Source organism: Monodelphis domestica, chromosome 4 (assembly GCF_027887165.1).
Source record: "Monodelphis domestica isolate mMonDom1 chromosome 4, mMonDom1.pri, whole genome shotgun sequence".
NCBI lineage: Eukaryota > Metazoa > Chordata > Mammalia > Didelphimorphia > Didelphidae > Monodelphis > Monodelphis domestica.
In genome coordinates, this window is record NC_077230.1 from 111,231,203 (window position 1) to 111,253,089 (window position 21,887).

Consider the following 21,887-nt stretch of genomic DNA (forward strand, 5'->3'; position numbering starts at 1 on the left):
AGTCACTTGACCCCCATTGCCAAGCCCTTACCACTCTTCTGCCTTGGAGTCAATACTGTGTATTGGCTCCAAGATGGAAGGTAAGGGTTTAAAAAAAAATGCTTATTGAATTGAATTTACTAACATCAATTTTTTTCTAAAACAAAGAAATCTGATGACTCCATTAATAATAATATTAATAAATCCATTAAAAAATCCAAGGTATCCACAATGTGTAAAGCACATAAATAGATATGAAATAGTAGTAAATGAAGAACCGTGAATCACAGACTAAGCAGCTTATTTTAAAACTTTTTTTAGTTAATAAGAATTTTAAAAACATTAATCTGTTACTCTTAATATCCCTTGGCCCATTAAGTGATTTTTTAAAAAGCAAACACCCACAATAAATCTTTCAGCACAAAGTTACAGTCTGAAAAGAAAAATTCCTATTTATCATCCATAGCTCAAAAACAAAAGTCTCTCACTTCATCTTAAGTTCCTAATTATTTTGTCAGGAGGTGAAGAGTTTGTTTCATTTTCATTTTTTGTCTTTGTTGTTTATCATTTCATTGATCAGAGTTCTAAAGTCTTTTAAAGTTGTTTTTCTCTAAAAGGCCATCATTGTATAAACTGACCTATTTCTTTTCACTTTGGATCTATTCACTGAGGTCTTCCCAGTTTCCTCTAAAATTGCCCATTTAAGGGGCAGCTGGATGGCTCAGTGGATTGAGAGTCAGGCCTAGAGATATGAGGTCCTGGGTTCAAATGTGACCTCAGACACTTCCCAGCTGGGTGACCCTGGGCAAGGCCCTTGACCCCCATTGCCTAGCCCTTACCACTCTTCTGCCTTGGAGCCAAAACACAGTATTGACTCCAAGACGGAAGGTAAGGGCTTATATAAAAATAAAATTAAAAAAACAAAATTGCCCATTTACTCAAATGGCACAATAATATTCCATTATGTCCCTATATCACAATTTGTTTAGCTATTTACCAATAAGAAAACATCCCCTTTGCTTTTATTTTTTTAGATTTATTTTTAATTTTTTTTTTATGTTTTAATTTTTCCCCATAGTTATGTCATTCTTGTTGTCTCTGTCCCCTCTCTCAGAGTTGACAAGCAATTCTACTGGGTTATACATATGTTAAGTTTTTTTTTTTTCATTACCACAGCAAGAACCACTATATATTTCTACAAATATAGATCCTTTTATTCTTTGATTTCTTTGGGTTATAGACTTACTTATGTTAAAACTGAATTAAAGGCAACTAAAGTGGAAGTGGATAGAAGCCTGGACTCAGTCAGGAAGACCTCCATTCAAATATGATTTCTAACACTTGATGGGTGTGAGACCCTGGGCAAGTCACTTGTTTACCTCAGTTTCCTCAACTGTAAAATGGGGATAATAGCAGCATCTCCTTCATTGAGAGGGCAGGTAGGTGTTTAAGAGTCTGGCCTGGAGTGAGGGAGACTCATATTCCTTTGTATGAATCTGGCCTCAGACGCTTAACTAGCTTTGTGACCCTGGGCAAGTCACTTAACATGCTTGTCTCAGTTCTGTCTGTAAAATGAGCTGGAGAAGGAAATGGCAAGTAACTCCCAATGTCTTTGCCAAGAAGACTCCAGTAGGATATAACTGAAAATGACTAGTCAAACTCCACAGAGTTGTTGAGAGGAACAAATGGAAGAGAATTTGTAAAGTGCTTAATACAGTGTCTGGCACATAGTAGGTTCCATAAAAATGCTTATTCTTTTCCCTTCCCCTCAAAGGGTGTGTATAATCTGATAACTTTCTCAGCATAGTCCAAATTGCTTTCCAGAACAGTTGGACCAATTCACAGCTCTGCCAATAGTGCACTAGGACCTGTTATCCTGCAGAACCTCTCAATTTATCTTCCTTCTTGCTCATCACTGTTAAGTTGTTAAGGTGGATCTTCGGTCGTTTTAATTTGCCTAATTATTAGTGATTTCAAGCAGTTTTTAATGTCATTGATGTTTTCCTTTGAAATTACCTGTTCATATCTTTTGACCATTTAGCTGCTGGGGAATGGATCTTGGGCCAAGTAATTTGAGAGTCTAAAATATTAGAAGAATGGGGAACTTGGGGTTTTGGTAAGTAGACGCAGTTTACATTTATTTGTTTCTGGTGGAGAGTTGGGGAGAGCATCATGGGCCAATTGTCCTCTATTTATACCTAAGGTTTTAAAATTGTGGGTTATCATATCCTCAAAGACCAATGGATAGGAATCTGTCTATGAATTACTCTCTTTGTGTATAGCTTTTCAGTGTCGATCTGTTTTCTTCACGTTTCTTTCTCTTGCATAATTGACCAAAATAAAACACTGGGAAAATTAATTTTTCATTGTATTTATGCAATAATTTTGCATGTGGCTTGTTGAATCCAATAAAGTAATAGAATATTTTCCTTTCTCATGCCCATCCCCATTTCTCAAATAAATAAACTAAGTTGTTTATTTACATGGACTGAAATTGATTTTTTCCCCAATCAGGCTAATGGTCCTCAACAGAAAATGTTCTTTATTCTTGCCATAGTAAATAATCAATAAGCATTTATTTTTAATGGCCTGCTATGTGTCAGCCACTGTGCTAAGACCTTGGGTTACAAAGAAAGGCAAAAGACAGTCATTGCCCTCAATGAGTACACAATCAAATGATAGATAACAAGCAAATAGATATGGATAACAAGCTGCAGATAGGATAAGTAGGGGGAAATGAAAGGAGAGAAAGCTCTGAAATGAAAGGTATTAGAAATGGCTTTTGGTAGAAATTAAGATTTTAGATGGTACTCAAAAGAAATCAAGGAAAACAAGAGGTAGAGATGAAGAGAAAGGGCATTTCAGGAATGAGGGACAGTTAGAGAAAAAGCTTGGAGCCAGGAGATGGCCGTCTTGTTTGTGGAATAGCAAATGCTTCAAAAAAGAAATAAAAAGAAAATAAATTACTTTGGGGTACAAATAATAATAATTTTCACTTATATAAGTTTTATGCCCTTCTAAGTACTTTCATGTATGCCTTTTTTGATTTCATAACCCTTTTTTTCTTCTTCTTAAGGGCAGGTAAGTGGCACAGTAGATAGAGTGGCTAGCCTGGAGTCAGGAAGACATCTTCCTGAGTTCAAATCTGGCATCCGACACTAGCTATGTGACTCTGGGCAAGTCGCTTCAACCTGTTTGCCTCAGTTTCTTCATCTGTAAAATGGGCTGAAGAAGCACATGACAAACCACTCTATCATCTTTGCCAAGAAAACCTTAAATAGGGTCACAAAAACTCAGACATGACTCAAAAAACTGAATGCAAAAATTTTTCTGTTTTGTTAAAGTATGATATTAAGTTTATGATTTCCCCCCTGACGACTGCTGTAGTTGTACCCTAGAAATTTTTGTATGTTGTTTCATCATTATCATTTGCTTTTACAGAATTGTTTCTATGATTTGTTCTTTGATCCACTTATTATTTCATATTTCATCGTCTCCATTTTGGTCTGTATCTTTTTTTGTGGTCCCTTAATCAGTTTAATTTTCTTTTCCAAGAAAACCCCAAACGGAGTCATAAAGACTTGGACATGAATGAACCTTTTACTTTCTGTAAGCTTCAAATACTATAAACAAATTTAAATATGTATGTTACAAGATTTAAGAAGATATATCAGAAAGTAATTTTTTCTTAGGAATAATAATTTGTGCTTTTAACTTTTAAAATTATCCAGATGCATGAATACAGTTTGCATTAAATTGTTCCATTTTTTTTCTCAGTCTTCTAAAGAACTGCCTTTTTCTAGGTATCTAGGCTTTCCTTCTATAAAAGTCAAGATATTTGCATACTTGCTGCCAAGTTACTCCCTTTGTGGGAGGTACTTCTCTTTCCAACTGGGCATTGGCATCTGGACCCAGAGTAGTCAAAACACACCCTCAATTAAAACTCTGCAGGTCTTTAAGCATTGTGCAACAGTGTCTCACCACTTTTAAGACGCAGGAGAAGAAAATCCTCTACAGTCATCTCACTGTGCCTCAAATTAGCTGTAGATGTCTGGGAGTTTTTAGACCCAGTCAGGGGATCATCATAGCACCTAGTCAAAAGAAAAAAGAATTCATCAGCAAATTGATTTTTGCAAAGCTATATGAGAGTCAGTGCTGGAGAAAGTGGGTGATTGTTTCTAGAAGACATAAAAGTCTAATTCTTTTTAATAACCCTTACAAGCCATTAACAAAAAAACCAATTCTAATTATTAAAAGAACTTGCAAAATCATGTTGCTGTTATAGAAAGAACTGTCATTTATACAGTTGTAAAACTTAGGTTTTATTCCCCAGTTTTTGTTATCTGCCAAGGCATCCTGAATTATAATTCCAAGGGCTCTTTTGTACCAAGAACCTAACCTTTTGTTTTGAAAAAGGACAAACACATAAAAATGAACTATATTCAACTATGATCACTACTAATTTTAATGAAGGAAATAATTGCCATTTCTAAATTGTGTGGGTGTATTTGCCAAGCTAGGGGGTGCATAGCATGGACAACAACAGTTTGTGGTTAGGGAAATTGCATAATTGGTAAATTGATCTGTTCTGAATAAAAATAATAATAGATACATTCTATTCTAGTCTCATCACAGACCACCCCCCCTTTTCCAGCCTTAGGGGAGGGAGCCTTTAATAATGGTCTGTGTAAACTGATGCCCAAGCAGTAAGAGTTTGAAGAAGAGCTGCTTGTACAAGTTAAAACCGAGGAAAGAGCAACCAAAAAGAGAACAGCCACAGAAACAAAACAAAACAAAAAAACTTTTAAAAAGTAGAATTTTTAAAAAAATGTCTCTCTTTACTAAGATCTTGAAAGCCCACTACAAACCAACGTTAGTGCCAGAATGGAATGGGATTTTTGATCGCCTAGTTTTTGTCAGCAGGTTTCACCAGCTGCCCAAACTTTGTGGCAGCCAGAACCTGGAGGTACGGAATAATGCGGCAGGAGCAGGAGCTGAGGACAAAGAAGAGGAGGAGATGGTGGCGGCAGGGGTAAGGAAGGTCCAGACGGCCACTCCGCAGCGACAACATCTAAAGGTGAAGACCCTGAAAGAAATGCCAGGGCCCAGAACTCTGGCTAACTTGGTGGAATTCTTCTGGAAGGATGGCTTTAGCCGTATCCACGAAATCCAGGTAGATATCTATTTCTAACTGGGAGTGCCTAGACCCTTATTCCCCCCCCCCCCCATCCTCCCCCTCCAAAAAAAAAAAAAAACCGCTTCCGCTTGCTTTGTGTTGCAAACTAGCCTGGGAGTTAATTGATCCCTCTGTACTTCAGTGTGGTCTGGGTATCCTTGCTAGTGCTCTGTAACCCAGACTGAAGTACACATTTATGCTTGAAATCTGTTTCAAGGCAATTCAAGAATTCGAAGGGAGTGGGGGAAGACCCCCAATTATGATCACAATGTCTCAGCATCCAGATGAGCAGCACAACCCCTTCTCGATTATTATGTAAGGCGGGAAAGCAGAAAAAGATGAGGTTTGGGTTTTTTGGGGGTTTTTTTTTTTTGTTTGTTTTAGTTTTGGCTTGGGAGAAGGGGTGGGATACCGAAGTAAGACTTTTTTTGCCATGTTTTTTTTTTTCAATCCGAACAAACCAGACTGGAGGGACTGAGCACTTGTACCCATTTATTGACTATAACCAAATGGAGCTTTAAAAAAAACTGCTAAGCGGCAGAGACGAGAAATTTGGTTTCAATCAAGTGGGTTTTGGGGTTGGGCTAAGAGAGGTGTGTGTAGGGGAGGGAAACCCCACGTACAATGCTGCACAGTCTCGAGAAACAGGGTGGCTATTTTTGCGCAAGTAAACGGCAACATCCACCGTCCCTGTCACGACAGGGACTCATTCGATACCAACAGGGTCGGGTGTGGGGAAGGGGACTGAGAAACAGGGTTTTCCTATCCTGGAGTTACTCGATGTTAATACCTAATGGGGACGGTTATGAAAGACGGACTCAAGGGGAAAGGCTGGTAAGGTTTGAAAGAGAGGAGAGATAGATTATCAGTTATTTTTAGAGAGAATAACATCGATGGAGGAGCTCTTCTGGGAACTGCTTGGTTTTTCTTGCTTTCCTTTTTTTAATTTGGCGCGTCCACAGAAAGCGAGAGAAAACGAAAAAAGAGAGAGACTGCGCGATGCGCACACACTGGCGGACCTCATGGAAGGCGGTTTTAAAAAACCACACGTCATCCACACACACGCCACGCCCCACCCCCGCGCACACTAGGGCGCGCGAGTTGGTCTGGAGCCCTTCCTTCCAAAGCCTCCGCGGTAAGGGGCGGGGCTCAAGGCTTTCAATTCTGTCACTACATGCGGGGGTCCGCAGTTTCCGAGCTTTCGTTTGATAGGCGCATGCGCAAGCGTTAGTTCGGCCCCTTTGGGTCTTGAGGAGGGTAGGGGTGTAGATTCGGTTTCTTCTTGATGAATCTACTTGAGTATGTCGGGTAAGTTTTGGAAGAGAGGGCAGTGTGCCCAGCCCTATTCCAAGGATGTTTCTTTTCGTTTGGAGGTTCCCCAAACCCCGGTGTCTCTTTATTACGATTCCCCTTTCCTCCATACTCTAGAATAAGCGAGCCCAAGCCAGTGTGGTTGCTTAGGAGACCCGGGGGCTCACGTGGAGTCAGGGGAGATAAGGAAAGGAAGGTGCCGGGAAGACTACGGGCGGAGTAAGAGGGTCTTTCTGATTGGTGGAAGGCTTGGCGTGGGTGGGGAAGTTTCTGCTGGTCTTCTGGGATCGGCCCTTACGTAACTGTCCCAGCTCTGGCAGAGATGGAGGCGGGGCTCTCTTGCGGACCTCTGTGCTTTTGTGGTCGGTTCGGTGAGCCTCGAGTGCCGGGTTCTGGGCGTGACTTATCTCCTGGAATATTGGAATGGCAAATGGAACTCTCTTAGCGAGATTACTAGCCAACTTCTTGCGTAGTTTTTGTATTTTGCTCTGACCAGCCAAGATGTGGTCATCCCATTGGCACAACCATTAGTGATAACTTCTCCTTGCCTATGTCCAGGGTCGGTAATGAGAACTAATAAAAGTAGCATCTGTAGCTTTCACACGTTTATTATTCACATATACAGTTTTTGTCTTCATCGGTCTTTATCCGCATTACACAAATCAACTCGGCTGATGTCTGCGTTGGAAGGAACCGTGCCCAGTTTGCTTTTTTGATTACTTTAGACTAAGGCAAAGTGATTTGCTTAAGGTTTCCACAGCTAATAATGAGCACAGTTAGGATTTGAACCTTCTTCCTATTTACATTATTGACTCGCAGGAAGTAATTATTCCCATTAGTAGAATCATTCTTGCTCAAAGTACATATTCTGGTAACAATCCGTATATCACAATTAGTCACAAATTCAGAAATTCTTTTAATAATATTCCAAACTCTTAGTGCATGTTCACTTCAAATTTATAAATTTAAAACTTCTTCCCCCAATGTTCATTACATTTTCACTTGATGCTTCAACGGTACATATACTAACATAACATTTCCGCATTTTCATTTGTAAGCACAAAAATTCAGATTATACAAAGTCAAATCTCATCTTCCAAACAGCTGATATTAAATGTTTATGCTTATTAAACCCTCATTTTCATTAAAGTCAGCAAATATTAGGAATTTGCTTCTCATCTGCTTCTTTAAAGCAAAAACCCCTTCTGCCAATCAGACTTTCTACCAATTATATATCAATCAATTCCCAATTTTAGTTTGCTCAAATAAATATTTTAGGTATGTCCAAATAGTAAAATCTCTAACCATTGTTCATTTCAGATCTCAAATGAAAACTAACAGGTCTCTCATCACTAAATTAGTACAGAACAAATACTATGGAATCTTATAAACTGATAGACAATTTGCAACACTAGATCACTTTATACTCATTTCATTTCACTCAGTTCCACTCAATTCCATAAGTACATTTAATCATTTGTGATTTTCCAAAACCTCATACATCAACCTTTAAATTATCTAATTGTGGGATCTAAACATCCTCTTCTGTCCTTGTTACTTCCACTTCTTTTCTCTGTGGACAGCAGAGAAGAAAGGAGGAAAAGTGTTGAACAGATCTTTTTACCTGTCTCTAAAGCAGAGGGCAAATTCTCTTTCTCACAATCCACATATCAGTGTTTCCTTTTGAATTCCCTAAACACATCCTCTGGTCTGTCAACCCCTTCATTTTTTTCCCAGAATAATGGAGTGACAGATAAGGTACATACTTAAGTAATCACAAAACAGATTTCTTCCCCTTCCCCCCCACCTCCATGCACCCAGAACACAGATTTACAAAGGACAGAGAAACCAGACAGTTAACAGAATTGTTTTGCCCCAACATCTCTTACATTCTCTTTGCTATTTCTAGGGACTGAGGGAGTTGGGGGGGGGGGTTCACTTCACTTTTATAACTTGCAATAAACAAACCCTTTGATTGTAGGATGAATCATTGGCACTTGAATCATTCTTTTTATTTCAAAAAAACTCTTTGCTCCCTCTAAATCTCAGTTTGTGAGATTCATTCTCTACAAACTGTGTATCACTTTCAAAACTATTGGTTTGGTAATGAAGATTAAAAAAAATCTTTCTTCTTCCTCAGTCATAGTAAGTTGCATTTTATAAATCTTAGCCCTTAGGGACAACACAATAAGGGATAAATCATCTAACATGAAGGTGATCTTTGCTCCCCGATTCCCCCACTTCTTCAATATCATCAAGGGCTCTGGGTGGGAGTCATCAAAGAATAGACTCTGACTCCTTCAGTCTCCAGTCTTTGTGAGAGAGTAAATCTGTTGCCTGAGGAATTGGAAGTAGAGGAGGAGGAAGTGGTGGTATTAGTAGTACTGGTACAGGAGAAAAGGGAGCAGGAAGAGGAGGAGTATCCAGGTAGGGGGGAGAGAGGGCCTCCAGTGAATTCCGGTTCCTTTCCTCCTTTCATCCCAATTCAGAACCTCTCCTCCTTTGCCTCTGCCACTGCTACTGTTATATTTTTTTAATACAAAAGTCTCTATCACAGGGAGCCAAAGAGCTGCATAAACTCGATCCTTTTCTAATTTGTCTATTATAGACATATTATATATATATATATACATATATATTTATAATTTTTCACAGACTGAGCTTTCAGAAGATCCAAAATGGGGCTATAAGATATTTTTCTCTTTGTCAATTTCCTTTCCTGATTAGCATAAACAGCAATGTTTAATAAGAAGTTTCTGATCAAAATCCATATATCTAGATTTTTCCCAAGATTGTAGTTTTAGTCCTAAGGGGCTGTCCCAAGGGATGGTGGCCAAATTTTTCCTATTCTGCTCACAATCCTCTGGTGAGGAATGTTTCTGTCCCATTTTCTTTCCCTAAGATGTTGGTCTCTGGCTTCCAGCAACAGCTTAAATTTGGCAAGCTGATCAGCAGTTTAACTCCTAGCTTGCTGTTTTCTTAGAAAGTAAAGGCTCTATTGTTTTGGGAAAACCTTGTCAGTCCTTTCTTACTGACAACTCGAACTGACTCAAGGCCAGGAAACCTGGCTAGAAATTCAAATGTCTAGTACTCTGTTAAATCCCTGCCAGTAGGCATTAGTGGCTCAATCCAGAGATGTTCCAGCCTGAGATGTCTTGCAAGCTAACTTTTCCCTGATTCACTCACTCTGTCTCACTAGTCCAGATTCAGGCAACTTGTGTCTTTCCTGAGATGTCTTGTGAATCAGACTCTGGTTTGCATACTCTCAGACTTACTAGTTCAGACTTGGGTAACCTGTGTCTTGTCTGAAATGTCTTGCCACCTAGAACAACTAGTCACTCAAACCATAGGCTCACCAGCCAAGGCTATATTGTGAACTAGCCAGGGTGTTCAATCTGCAAATTCTCATCAGAAATAGAGGCTGGAGGATCATCCCACAGGTTTGTCTGTGGAAAGTTTATGTCTCCCTATTCAATAAACCTAATACTCACTCAGGGTTAACTAATTAGAAAACTTAATTCCATTTTTTCCTTTGTCCCATTCTCTCTTGTCCAGAAAGAGTTGCTAGAAAAGAATTCACCTCCCCCACAAAGATTCCTGTTGTTACATATGCAAATCCTTCTTTTGTTTTCTGCTGATTACTGCTGGCCTTCAGCTGACTGCCTTGCTCTCTTTTGGCCCTCTATAGCTCTTTCCCTGTCAAGCTATTTAGAAGCAAAATAGGAGGCTCAATTTCCCTATAGCAGTGATGGTGAACCTATGGCACGGATGCCAAAGATGGCACGCAGAGCACTCATTGTGGGCACTTGACTGCCCCTCTCCTTTAATTTGTTACTAGAAAGGCAGAGGGACTAGGGTGGAGCTGCTCCCCTCCTCATCTCCACTGTGCCTTTTCACATGCCCCATCCCTTTGCCCAGCAGCCCAGTGAGAGTGCACAGAGGATAAGGGAGATGGCTAACAGGCAGTAGAGCTGAAGGGGAGCAGAGCCCTCAGGTCATTCCCCTCCTCCTTTCTACACTCCCTGAAGACATTCTTCACTTCACCCACCCCTCCTCACAGCTTCCTTCCTCCCCTGTGTGGGGTAAGGGGGGGTCTCTGTGGAGTAGGAGCGGCCCAGCTCTCAATCTCTAAAAGGTTTACCATCATTGCCCAATGGGAAGCAGCCTAAATTGGGGCTTTTGTCAGGTCTTAGCTTGTTCAGATAGGTAAACTGAGGCATTCTCTTTTGTTCTAGAATCCCAGACAAGCCCCCATTTGTCTGGGTTGGGAATTTTGGGGGTCTTTATATAGCAAGATGCACCCCCTTTAATCACTCAATTAGAGAGGCCAAGTTAATATGCAGACAGATGCAGCTTTATTGCTTATCACACAAAGGAAGGGAACATTTTGCTTAAATCAGAGGCCCAGAGATATACAAATGAACTCCTAATTTATTAAAAAAAAAGTAATACAATACCCTCCCTGTGCAAAAGAGTATCAGTTATGTGAGAAACTGGGAAGGGGAAGCAAAGCTGTATCCAATAATAAATGATTCAAACTTAACCTCTACTTAGAGTCCCAGGAATTTTGATCTAATATTGTTACTACTGCTAACCAAAAATACATCGAGAATAATACACTAATTTTCACTCCATACATCATCAATAGTCATCTAGCACCAATTAGCTCAAAGCAAAGGCACTAAGAAGAAATAATAATTATACAATAATAGCTACAAAACATTCCCTCTATAGAGTCAGGGTTTAGTCACCTACAAATACACACAGCAGCCATGGGAAGACACAGATCAAACCGAATAAAATAAATTCTTTTAGAGTCCTCATGTAGCTTGCTTTGGCTGGGAAGATTCCTCAGCTAGGTTTCTAGGGTCTCCTCTTCATTGCTGACTCTTCTCTGTTTTCATGGTCGCTAATTCTCAAAGCTGCTTCTGCTTTCAAGCAACTATCTGTCTGAATCTACAGCTATCTGGAGTGTGTCTCTGCTTCTTCAGTTGGTTTTTGGCTCTGAAGCCAATGAATTCTAGAACTGCTGGAGAGAATGCCTCCCGCTTTGCTATTAAACACCACAGCCAGTTGTGGGGGAAAGAAGGGGAAAGAGAAAAAAGAGAAATCCAATCCTTTCCCCCTTACAGGAAGGAGTCTTATCCATAGAGAGCTGTCTTCAAATGCTCTACTCTGGAATTTGACTAGGGTTTAGCTGTTTGAATCTCCCAGAGGTTTGGGAAATCAGTTTGTTCCCTTCCTGACTTGGAGACCCTTGTAACAAGGTTACTTTCTTAATCCTATTATGTGATTACATCAGCTGAGCTGGGAGGGTTGGGGAGGCTTACTTATAGTCTTCCTTCTTTTACAATGTAGTACATGTCTTCTTGAGAAACATTTAAGAGCAGAGACTGTTTCTTTGTATTGCTAGCATATAGTAGGTGTTTAATAAATGTTTGTTGATGTATTTGATTGCTTTTATTTAGTGTCTTTTTGTTGATGCAGTTCCCTATGCTTAGTGTGGTTTTCCTTCCCCTTTTGTCTTAGAATCAATACCTGTTCCAAAGCAGGCGAGCAGTAAAGGCTAGGCAATGGGGTTTAAGTGACTTGCCTGGAGTCACACAGCTAGGAAGTGTCTAGGATCACATTTGAACCCAGTTCCTCCTAACTCCAGGCCTGGCTCTCTATCCATTAAGATACCCAACTGCTCCTCCTCCCCTTTACTGTAAAATTCAACTCCACTGCTATCTCCAACATGAAGTCCTCCCCTGACTACCTCAAACCTCATTTAGCACTTTGTTTACACCTCTTTGCGCACTTAATTATTTCATATTGTAGCTCATTTTGGATGTCATCTCCCTTCCTAGATGATAATACCCATCAAGGCACACTCAGTGTCTATCATATTACTCTGTACAATTTTGGGGGTGGTCTAAAACTGATTTCATGGATGTGGGAAATCCTAGTGTGGAAATTCCCTCCACTAATCCAGATCAGTAATTCTTGTTATTTATAGTCAGAGTGGGTTGCTTGGATCACATTCTTACACAACACATATATGTCAAAAGCAACACTTAAACTCAATTCCCCTGACTGAAAAGCCAGTCCTGTGACTAGACTAAGGGGGTTCATGTATCAGAAATTTTAGGGGGTTTTGAATTTAGATAAGAAAAAAATACATCTTTTCTTTTACTGACCTCTAAAATTTAGTTCTTCCTTCATTTATGAATTTTTGAAAAATTATTATGAGAAGGAATCTGTAGGTTTCACCAGACTACCATAAGAGTCATTACCACAGAAAAGGTGAAGACCTCCTGTAGGTTATGTTACTCAAGTTTGATGTATAGAAGATGCTGAATTTTGTTTATTTGCTCAGTTTGTTGAATAAAGTTGATTTGTATTTTTGTTTCTCTGACAATTCTCAGCATCAGGTATCCCATGTCAGCGTGATTATTTTTAGTTGTAGTGAAAAGTGTTTTAATTCATCAACTACTTGCTATATTCTGTTCAACAAACTATTCATTTTTGTTAGTATAGCTCCTTTTCTATTTATTAATACTTACATTTTTAGTTTACCTTTAATTTATCCAATTTAAGCTCTGGTTTTATTTCATTGCTGAGTAATCTACCCTTAAAATGCTATTTGTTTTAGTGAAACACCTTTATTTACGAAATTGATCATAAGTGCTTTGAAAAGATATGTAACTACTTTTCTTATAACAGGTTCAATTTTATTTTACTTGAAATAAACAGCATTATATTACTCCCGGTGCTTCACTTTTACCAGGTAAATATCTTACTTCTGTTTTAGGAAGTGAAAAAATATCTTTATCATGTGAAAACATAGGTTTACTCGGGTAATATTAATAACTTATTTATGTAAATTTTACTGTTTACAAAGTGTTTCCCTCAGAATAGTCCTGAAAGAGTGAATGATAGAAATATAATCCCTATGATCTCAATAAAGAAGTCAACATTTAAATAGATTAAGTAAGCAATTAAGCAATGGAACCGAGATTTAAATCATGAACTTTTGATCCCAAAAGACTATGATTTGTGACATATGTTATAGCAAAATTGGGAAACTTTTTTGGTTAAAGTATATCTTTGAGGACAGTTTTCCTTAGTATGTATTTTTTTATTCTTTTCTGATTTCTCCATTACATTGCAGCAAAAACACACCCTCGAATATGGAAAAATCTTCAAGTCTCATTTTGGACCTCAATTTGTAGTATCTATTGCAGACAGAGACATGGTGGCTCAGGTTCTCCGGGCTGAAGGAATCACTCCCCAGAGAGCCAATATGGAATCCTGGCAGGAATATAGGGATTTACGAGGGAGATCAACTGGACTCATTTCTGCGTAAGTACATATGTGTGTTTAAACTGTGTCATTATTTGATGGATTTCACATAGAACTCTGCTCAGGTTTACTGAATCCTAAAAAAACCCTTCCTTTGAATCTTCAGGCCCATCTACTTACTGTTTTACACCCAAAGCCTCCATCCCATAACCCATTCTAGCACATTATTTCTTTCAGAGTGCTGCTTTATATCCAACCCAAGTCTTTCCTTTAAATTTCATTTCTTATTGTTCAGCCTTCCTATCTGAATGGTTGGCAAATCTAGCAATTACTTCACTGTCATGGAGAAATTGTTACAAGTTCCTTGTAATTCCATACACATGTTTAAAAATGATTAGAAATTAAGTTATTAATTTTTTTTAGGGAAGGTGAGCAGTGGTTAAAAATGAGAAGTGTATTGAGACAAAGAATTTTGAAACCTAAAGATGTGGCTATTTTTTCTGGAGAAGTCAACCAAGTTATTGCTGATTTGATTAAAAGAATCTACGTCCTCAGGAACCAGGAAGCAGATGGAGAAACTGTGACTAATGTTAATAATCTTTTCTTCAAGTACTCAATGGAAGGTGAGGCATTCAACATATAAGAGCAGAAAAAGAAAGGATTAATGTGTATTTTATAGAGATTCATGCATTTGTATAGCGCTATGGATCTTTTTGTTTTTTGGAAGTAGGAGAGGAAGAGGTCTCACCATCAGTTGGTTCAGATAATACCAAAGAATATATTATGAAAGTATATGGTTGTTTCCTAAAATTCTGCTTTTCCATTTTGTGGGCTTCCAGGCATGTCCTCCATTTCTGGAATGTACATCTTGACATCTTTCTTCCTTCAAGGTTCAGCTCAGGTGCCATCTTCTCTGTGAGGCCTTCCTCATTACTGCCAGTTGTTAGTGTTGTCTCTTTCCTCAAATTGATTTATTTGTTTTCCTCTTGTACCCCCCCTCCCTTAGAGGGGGAACTCTTGAAACAGAAAACATTTCAATTTTGTGTTTCTATCCCAGTCATATAGCACTGTAACCAATACATAATAAAAACATTTAATAAATGTTTGCGGAATTGAAAAGTTTACAGATGGAGAAATTTTACTCTCTTGCTCTTTGGCTTTTATAAATGTTCTTGGGCTTTCTTTTTCAGTGTTTTAGCACTGGCAAAATTGAGTAAAATAATTCCTTACTTCTATGGTGAGGGGAGGGCAAGTCATTTACCTGGCAAATTCAACTTATCCAGGTTGCAGGAGAATCAGGAAGTTAGCAAAAAAACCAAAACCTCAAAAAACCAAAACAAAACCCAATTGATGAACAGATAAAATAGATTTCACAAGGGCTGTGTGCAAAAGCCTGTGTAAGTAACTCATAGAAGAACTTTTCAAGCCTTCACTCAGAGCCAATTAACTCTTATTTTAGAGGCAATTCTAATAAATTTGCTTATTTAGCTTCCCATGCAACAGAAAATTAGAAAGCTGGAGAGGGGCTGATAGATCTAATGGAATTGACAAAACCTTGAAGTGACAACTGTCAGCCTGAAAAGGAAGAAAAGAAATAGATGCAAGAATTTGAAAGTGATTAGATAACAGTCTAAGACTGTTTTGGTTGTTCATTTATTTTAGTCATGTCCATCTCTTCATGATCCCTTTTGGGAATTTCTTGTCAAAGATACTAGAGTGGTTAGCCATTTCCTCCTCCAAATGATGTTACAGGTAAAGAAATTGAGGCAAACAGGATTAAATGAGTCACTCTGAATCAAGACAGTAGTATGTGTCTGAGGCCAGATTTGAACTTAGGAAGATTCATATTCCTGATGAATTCAACTCCAGGCCTGGCACTTTATCCACTGTGCCACCCAGCCAATCCCAAGGCTATTTAGTTTAAGGTTAACTAGGTCTGCACACTTAAATAGCCACTAATAATGTGGTATAGAAAGCCTTTAGAGTTAAAAAGACTCAGAAGACCAGTCAAACTCTACACTTGTTGGCTGTATGACACCATAGGCAATTCACTATACATTTTGGGCATCAGTTTTCTCATCTGTAAAATGAGGAAGGCAGATTAGAATGTCTCTGGGGGTCTCTTTTAGCTATATTATTACAGAAAACAATTCAGTAATTAACATGCATAATGTTGACCCTGATCATCAACTCCAAATTGAGAATTTTCTTTAAGGATGTAGGGGCTCAAGTGTGAAAGGAAACAATAACACGGGCTGGAAGAGAGATAGGGAAAGAAAAGGAAATTGTTGAACAGAGAGAATGACTAAGGAGGAGACTGATGCGTGGCATCCCATCTGGAATTCTCTGCTTCGAGTAGTGAGAATGGGGGCCATAGGAGCAGGAGCATAAAAACTCAACTTGGTTAAGACTAGACATTCCTTATTCCTTTGCAAAATAAGGTTATGGATTAAAACATAGGCACAAAGCATATTCTTTATTCTCATTTACTTTAAAAAGCCTAAAAGGGCCTGTGTTATTTGCTGGTTGTTGATCCCTGATACAATCTAATCTTTTTATTTTACATGTAAAGAAACCAAATCCCAGATGAGTCAAATGACTTATCCAATTTCACACAGTCAGTGGCAAAGCCAGAACTTTTCCCTAACTTCTGGCCCATAAGTGTTTTGTTTCTCTGAAAGGACTCTCTGGTTCCTTATCACATCCAAAGGATAGATTTTTAAAGTTAATGAGTTGGGACAAACATAAAAATAAAATCTCACCTATGAGCGCCCAAGAATTGTAGCAGAGGAGTAGCTCAGTAGTCCATTGGCTAGAGTACCAGGCCTGGTGTCAGAAAAACTCATCTTCCTGAGTTCAAATCTGGCCTTAGACACTTACTGACTTGTAAACCTGGGCAAATCACTTGTTTCTCTCAGATTCCTCCTCTGTAAAATGAGCCAGCATAGGAAATGGCTGACCACCCCAGTATCTTCGCCAAGAAAACAAATGGGGTCGCAAAGAGACGGCCACAGCTGAACACCAACAGCAAGGCATAGAGAGGGAAAGGGATTTGTCAGTGTTTCCACTTCTAATAGGGTAGCAGAAATGTTGCTCAAAACAAGTGCTTCCTCTCTCAGGCCAGTGCTGTAGCATCCTATCCCTTTCTGTGCTGTTCTCCCAACCAAAGTATTTCCCTGTCCTTGCCCCCTTCACCTCACATGAGGCATCCTCTATTTTCATGATGTCCAGAATTCCTTCATTAGTGTGGTGTCTTTTTCAATTTGTTTTAATTCGGTTCAACTCAACAAACATTTATTAAGCAGATACCTATGATGTGCAAGGCACTATGCCAGGTCCCGGGTATACAGAAACAAAAATAAAACAATTCTTGCTTTCATGGACTTTGTATTCCCAAGCCTGACTTTCCTAGGCAATGCCTTATTTTCTAAGCCCATCTCATTGTCCTTTTCTTCTCTAGTCAGTTTTCAACCATACTACCTTAGAAAGCAATTTGTTAAGTTCATCTAAAAAACTGTTCCAGCTTTATGTACCATCCCTTCTAGGAGTATTTCCATTTTAATAGAATTTTTTTTCTTCATCCAGAAAAATTTCCCTCTACTGGCAGAATATCAAACAATAGCAGTCTGATGGGAAAAATATTTGGGGTAGGAGTTAGGGTTCCTGATGTTCAGCACTTCATGCAGTATATACAGCCAATGGTTTCATTTGCTTGTAAAGCCAATGCTGCCTGGAAGTCTCTGGGATTTGGGCTGTTTATGCTGGCCCTCGGGGCACTTCTCTAAACATTCTTTAAAGTCAACTATCATTATGCACCTTGTTTTAAGGAAAGGAAGCATGATGGATGATAAGAAAATGTAAGAAATAGAAAGTATAGGTACACAAGTAGATGTTTTTATATTTTTAAATTTCTGAGCTATAAGAAATTATAAAACTGAAAATAAGTAATTATTATTATTATAAGTTATCATGGTAAATAAATAGCAATAGGATTATAGATATGTAATTTTGGAGAATATTTTTTCTTTAAATATGGTAAAATACAGTATATGTCACATGTATATTTCATCTCAGGATTGAACTTAAAGTGATTCACTGGAGGGGATAGCAAGATATATATCTAGTTTGGTACTGATACTCAGATCATTATATGAGAACTTTCTGACTTAATGAAATTCATAGAATTAAAAAAAAAACAAACAACTCTTAACTTCTGCTTAGAATCAACACTCTGTAGTGGTGAGGGCTAGGCTATGTGACTTGCCCAGGGTAACATAGCTAGGAAGTCTCTGAGGCTAGATTTGAACCCAGGACCTCCCATCTATCTCTAGCCTGCCCTCAATCACTACCTACCGTATGCCCCCAGATTCTTAGAATATTAAAGCTAGAGACCCTCCACCAAGATAACTTGAGGTCTGTGAATTTAGTTTTTAAAATTATTTTGATAACTATATTTCGATATACAAGGTTTTCTTTGTAATTCTATGTATTTTATTTTATGTATTTAGAAACCTTATTCTCAGGAGTCCATGGATTTCTTCAGACTGCCAAAGGACTCCATGACACTAAAAAAAAAAAAAGTTAAGAATACCTGGTCTAGCCCAGTCCCTTTATTTTTATAGGTGAATAAACTGATTCATAACTACTTAAAGCATAACTGGCTTAAGGAACCATTGGCTTAAAAAGCTGATTACATATAAACTAAGACTAATGAATGAAGCTAAATAATAACTTTTCTATGTAATTCTATGTAGTATGTATGTAATTCTATGTAGTGCTGCCATATATCTTTGTCTCTGTCTTTCTCTTCTTTTCATCCTCCAGCAATTCAGTGAGTCAGAGTCCCTAAAGACCCCTCCAAGAGTTGTTAAGAGTATAGAGGGTCAGAGGTCATCAAGAATCCAGTCAACTAATCAGGGTCTTTCAGGACATGGGGGTGGTGCAAATAATCATTTACATTGCACCTACTATGTGGTGGACACTATGCTAAGCATTTTTTTTTTACAAATATTATCTTTTTTGATAGTAGAAAAGTTTGAAGAGTATGATCAGGAATCCAACCAGGTTGAATCTTACATACCAGGAGGACCAGTTAGGATCAGGGTGGATGAAACTGAGTTCCTGTTCAAGCAGTATCAAGAATTGCTCACTTGGACATTTTCTGGCCCTTGTCTATTTCACCTTTATTGGCCCCTCGTTTTTTAGCACTACTGTGCTAAAAACTGCACTACCTTCTGCAGGGTCACAGGACTAGTTACTTTTAAAATGAATTTAAATTAATTAATTAAATTAATATATTTCATTAGAGGAATATCTTTAAATTTATCATTATTTAATATAAATTTTCTTCATTTGATTAAAGTTTTTTTAAGTTTTAATTGAAAGGTTCTATTAGAACAATAATAAAAAACAAAATGTATTATTAATCCAGTTTAAAAACTACTGATAAAAGAATCTGAAAAGAAATTAGACCAGTGGAAACAAATCCTACTTTGTGCCAAGTCACCAGGCCCTTTCCTTGCATTCTCAAATGCTCTGGTTGAGAGGTTTCCAACCATTTTATGATAAAGAGCAACTTTTCATTATCCCAAAGCTTTGCTATCACTCAGGGCAATGAATGAATAAGGGAATAAGAACTGGGTTTCTTATAATGAAGTTAGGCTACAATTCCTTTTTATCTAGGAATCTTAGGAAAGTGTGGTAAGGACATGTGGCAAAGAAAAGACCATGAGATCTTGATTGACTTAGATTCACTGGTAAACCATCAGTTGGGACTTTTTGTTCTTTCTAGACCATCTTGAGATTTCTTACTTTAGTCTCCTAAATATCTAGCCCTATGATCCTTAGGATAGTATAATTTTTTGGTAGTAATGATAAAAATGAATCCTTAATCTTGTCAGTTTTAGGGATCATTCTCCTAAACTTTTGAAACTTAGTTTTATAATTACAACGTAAACCTTGATAATATCATCATTTCAGAAGAAGGCTTTTAAACTTTTGCCTTTTTCCTATCTAGGAGTGGCTACTATTCTTTATGAATGTCGTTTGGGCTGCCTGGAAAACAATGTTCCCCAGCTGACCATGGAATACATCGAAGCACTGGAGTTGATGTTTAGTATGTTTAAGACCACCATGTATGCAGGAGCTATTCCCAAATGGCTTCGCCCATTTATTCCTAAACCCTGGAAAGAATTCTGCAGATCCTGGGATGGACTCTTCAAATTTAGTAAGAGAAGAATTGAGGGGTCATTTTTTATAAACCTAGAATTGGCCTGACTCTACTGCCTGTCATACATCTAATTTTGATCCAAGACAATGAGTTATTTATGGCAGAAATGAATTTGATGTGCAATATAGTTATAATGTTATTTGTGTTAATAGACCTTTAGCTCAGTTTTGAGAATTAGCATGAAACGTGGATAATGTGACTAAATTCAGAACATTCATACATACACCAGAACTTCTACATCTAAATGAATATTCACTCATGTACTCAAAATGCAAACAGTGGGTCAAAATATTTTCCAAAATGTCTCTTTTGGAGTAGTTGTCTTTAGAGTCCATGGCATATCCTTTTAAATATCTTCAATGGATTAGCAAACATTCATGTTTGATGGATGAAAATTATTTTTCAGAAAAAGCAGAAAAGCATTTGGAATAAAAGCCATTGAATAGAATATGTGATCAATCTTGGTAATAATATTTTAAGGGGAAAAATTTTGAGGGAATGACAAGGTATGACATCTCTCTCTTGAGAGAGGGGACTACAGCTACAGAAGCAGAAGCTGTCAGATATAACTTGTTGGTCTTTTTTGTTTAATTGTCTTTGTTATAACAGCTAAAAGAAAGTGTTTGGGAGGAGCAGAATATATGTTGGTAAATTACTCTGAGTTCACAAAAGGAATCAATTTTTTAAAATGAAAAAGAATATAGAAATAGATATGAAAGCATTGAATCTCTTATCATACAAAAGTCTATTCCATAATACAACTGAAATGCTATACATTCTCAATGAAAAAATAGTAAATACCAGTGGAATGGCAGTGTTTATAAGAAATACAAGAATGATTAATGAAATTTTTAAAAAATCAAGTGCAGCTATAAATTATGATAATTTTCTTATAAGATTCATAAACTAGCTTGAGGCAATTTGAAAGGAAGTTCCAAATAATGTTAAATAAATGACAGCCAGTTGAATAGTAGTTCCCCCAAGGGACTCCTTTGAAAACAAATACCAATGGAATGTATACATTCTGTTATATTTGCTTTAATTTTTCTCATTCCTGTATAGTCAACTATCTTGACTATCAACTTTCAGGTATTTTATCCCTAGCTTGTGCACACTGTAAAAGAAATTACATCAACAGTGTAGAACTCAAAAACCTGTAAGTTTTTTCTTCAGTTGCATTTTCAGTGCAAGTGAGGTGGCGAGTTTTCTTTAAAATTTTTATTTATTTTAAAATTCCACCTTTTCTTGGAATCAAAACTGAGTAATGGTTCTGAGAGAAGAGTGGTAAGGGCTAGGCAACTGGGGTTAAGTGACTTGCCCAGTATCACACGGCTAGGAAGCATTCAAGGCCACATTTGAACCCAGGACTTCCCATTTTCAGGTCTGACTGTCTATCCATTGAGCCACCTAGCTATTCCTCTTTAAATTATTTAAAAATAGAATAGTTTTTAAAAGTATTTTGTTTCACTTCCCATACTATTGAATTTATTTTGAACATCTTCAATATTTTCTATGGCCTTGTTTACAGCTGTGATTTGAAGTGGAGGGATGAGGCAGAAGAGAGGGGACCAGCACTAGAATTTTATCAGGTGCTTGTTATGTGCCAAATTCTTATGTTGGCTGCTGGGGAAAAAACACACAGGAGTGAGCCAAGTCTAGCCTTGAAGGGGTTTTTGTTTTATTGGGGTTTGGAAGAGAGGGAGGGGAGGAAAATAATGTGTGTAAGTATATGCACACATATCCATCCATCCATACCTCCATGTATGTGTGTGTATATGTGTGTGTGTGTGTGTGTGTGTGTGTGTGTGTGTGTGTGTGTGTGTGTGTGTGTGTGTGTGTGTGTATGAGAAAAATAAGTACAGTGTGATTTGCAGTGGAGGGGAAGGGGCATGAGACGTCTCCAGTAGG

The 21,887-nt window shown here is 37.9% G+C and overlaps 1 protein-coding gene and 1 long non-coding RNA gene across 3 annotated transcripts in view; one reads left to right on the top strand and one right to left on the bottom strand.

The window, feature by feature from the left end:
- Positions 1 to 356: 356 nt before the first annotated feature.
- LOC103094342 (uncharacterized) lies at positions 357 to 11,488 on the bottom strand. Of its 2 annotated transcripts, none has more exons than XR_001629867.2 (3): positions 11,222 to 11,488; positions 3,961 to 4,070; positions 357 to 2,913 (listed from the first exon to the last, which is right to left on the bottom strand). It is a non-coding gene; the product is annotated as an uncharacterized LOC103094342 (long non-coding RNA). The 2 variants fall into 2 exon arrangements; XR_467332.3 differs by having other exon boundaries at positions 11,218 to 11,488.
- The window catches only part of LOC100026810 (cytochrome P450 27C1), a 32,207-nt gene continuing 15,009 nt past the window's right edge, over positions 4,690 to 21,887 (top strand). Inside the window, exons 1-4 of the mRNA XM_001377264.5 lie at positions 4,690 to 5,152; positions 13,620 to 13,810; positions 14,174 to 14,373; positions 19,767 to 19,976. Coding sequence (XP_001377301.3) covers positions 4,808 to 5,152; positions 13,620 to 13,810; positions 14,174 to 14,373; positions 19,767 to 19,976 — 946 coding nt within the window. The 5' untranslated portion in view covers positions 4,690 to 4,807. The remainder of the gene's footprint in view (positions 5,153 to 13,619; positions 13,811 to 14,173; positions 14,374 to 19,766; positions 19,977 to 21,887) is intronic.